Raw genomic sequence first — 740 nt, 5'->3', positions numbered from 1 at the left:
GCTGAATGATGTTTTCCATCAGAGAAATCCAACTCATGACTTCAATGATAGCATGACGAGAAGGAAGTTTGTCCATCTGGAGCTGTAAAGGTAGAAAACTTAGTATCAGTGATGCTCTGTCAAGGGAATGCATATAAACAACTTGCTTTTCTATAATATTTCTGCTGTAGCCTTCTCTGCCTTCATTATTCTGCAATATTAAATCATTCTTTCCTGGAGGTCTATAAAAGTATGAAGGTTTTTTGGATGCATAGTACATAAATTATATATATAGTGTACAAGTATGATGCAAGTACAATATATGGGGTTTTTAAATAGTTATTTGATTATGGTTTACTGCAACTTTGTCTCTGACTTCCATTTCCCACTGTCATATTAAGTAGTAACTGGATAAACCTATCAAGACTCCACTGCTAAATTCTAAGAGGCTGCCAAATCTGAGCTTTAATTCCACTACATTCTGGATCAGGTTTGCTAAGAGTCCAATATTTTACACTGTGTCCTCTCTCTTACTTGTTGATGGCTGATGATTCAGTCTGTGTCAATGATTTTCTACACCTTTGCTCTCTTTGCTTGGTAGGTGATTTCTGAATGGATTTTGGAGACAAATCTGTTTCCTTTTGGTAAACAACTGAGCAGTTTTTCTTAAAGACTTAGTCAATTTCAGCTTTTGGTTTATCAAATTTAACTAAAACTTGGTTCTTCATTTATTAAAATAAACCAAGTAAAAAATCCATTTT

At 34.1% G+C, this 740-nt stretch overlaps 1 protein-coding gene across 1 annotated transcript in view; it reads right to left on the bottom strand.

The window, feature by feature from the left end:
• The window catches only part of SYNE1 (spectrin repeat containing nuclear envelope protein 1), a 522,133-nt gene that overhangs the window by 93,963 nt on the left and 427,430 nt on the right, over positions 1-740 (bottom strand). Inside the window, 1 exon segment of the mRNA XM_025205597.1 lies at positions 2-82. Coding sequence (XP_025061382.1) covers positions 2-82 — 81 coding nt within the window.

This window comes from Alligator sinensis, unplaced genomic scaffold, assembly GCF_000455745.1.
Source record: "Alligator sinensis unplaced genomic scaffold, ASM45574v1 scaffold1177_1, whole genome shotgun sequence".
Taxonomy (NCBI): Eukaryota; Metazoa; Chordata; order Crocodylia; family Alligatoridae; genus Alligator; species Alligator sinensis.
Note: the sequence above shows the minus strand (reverse complement) of the source record. Positions and strands in the feature narration are given on the sequence as shown.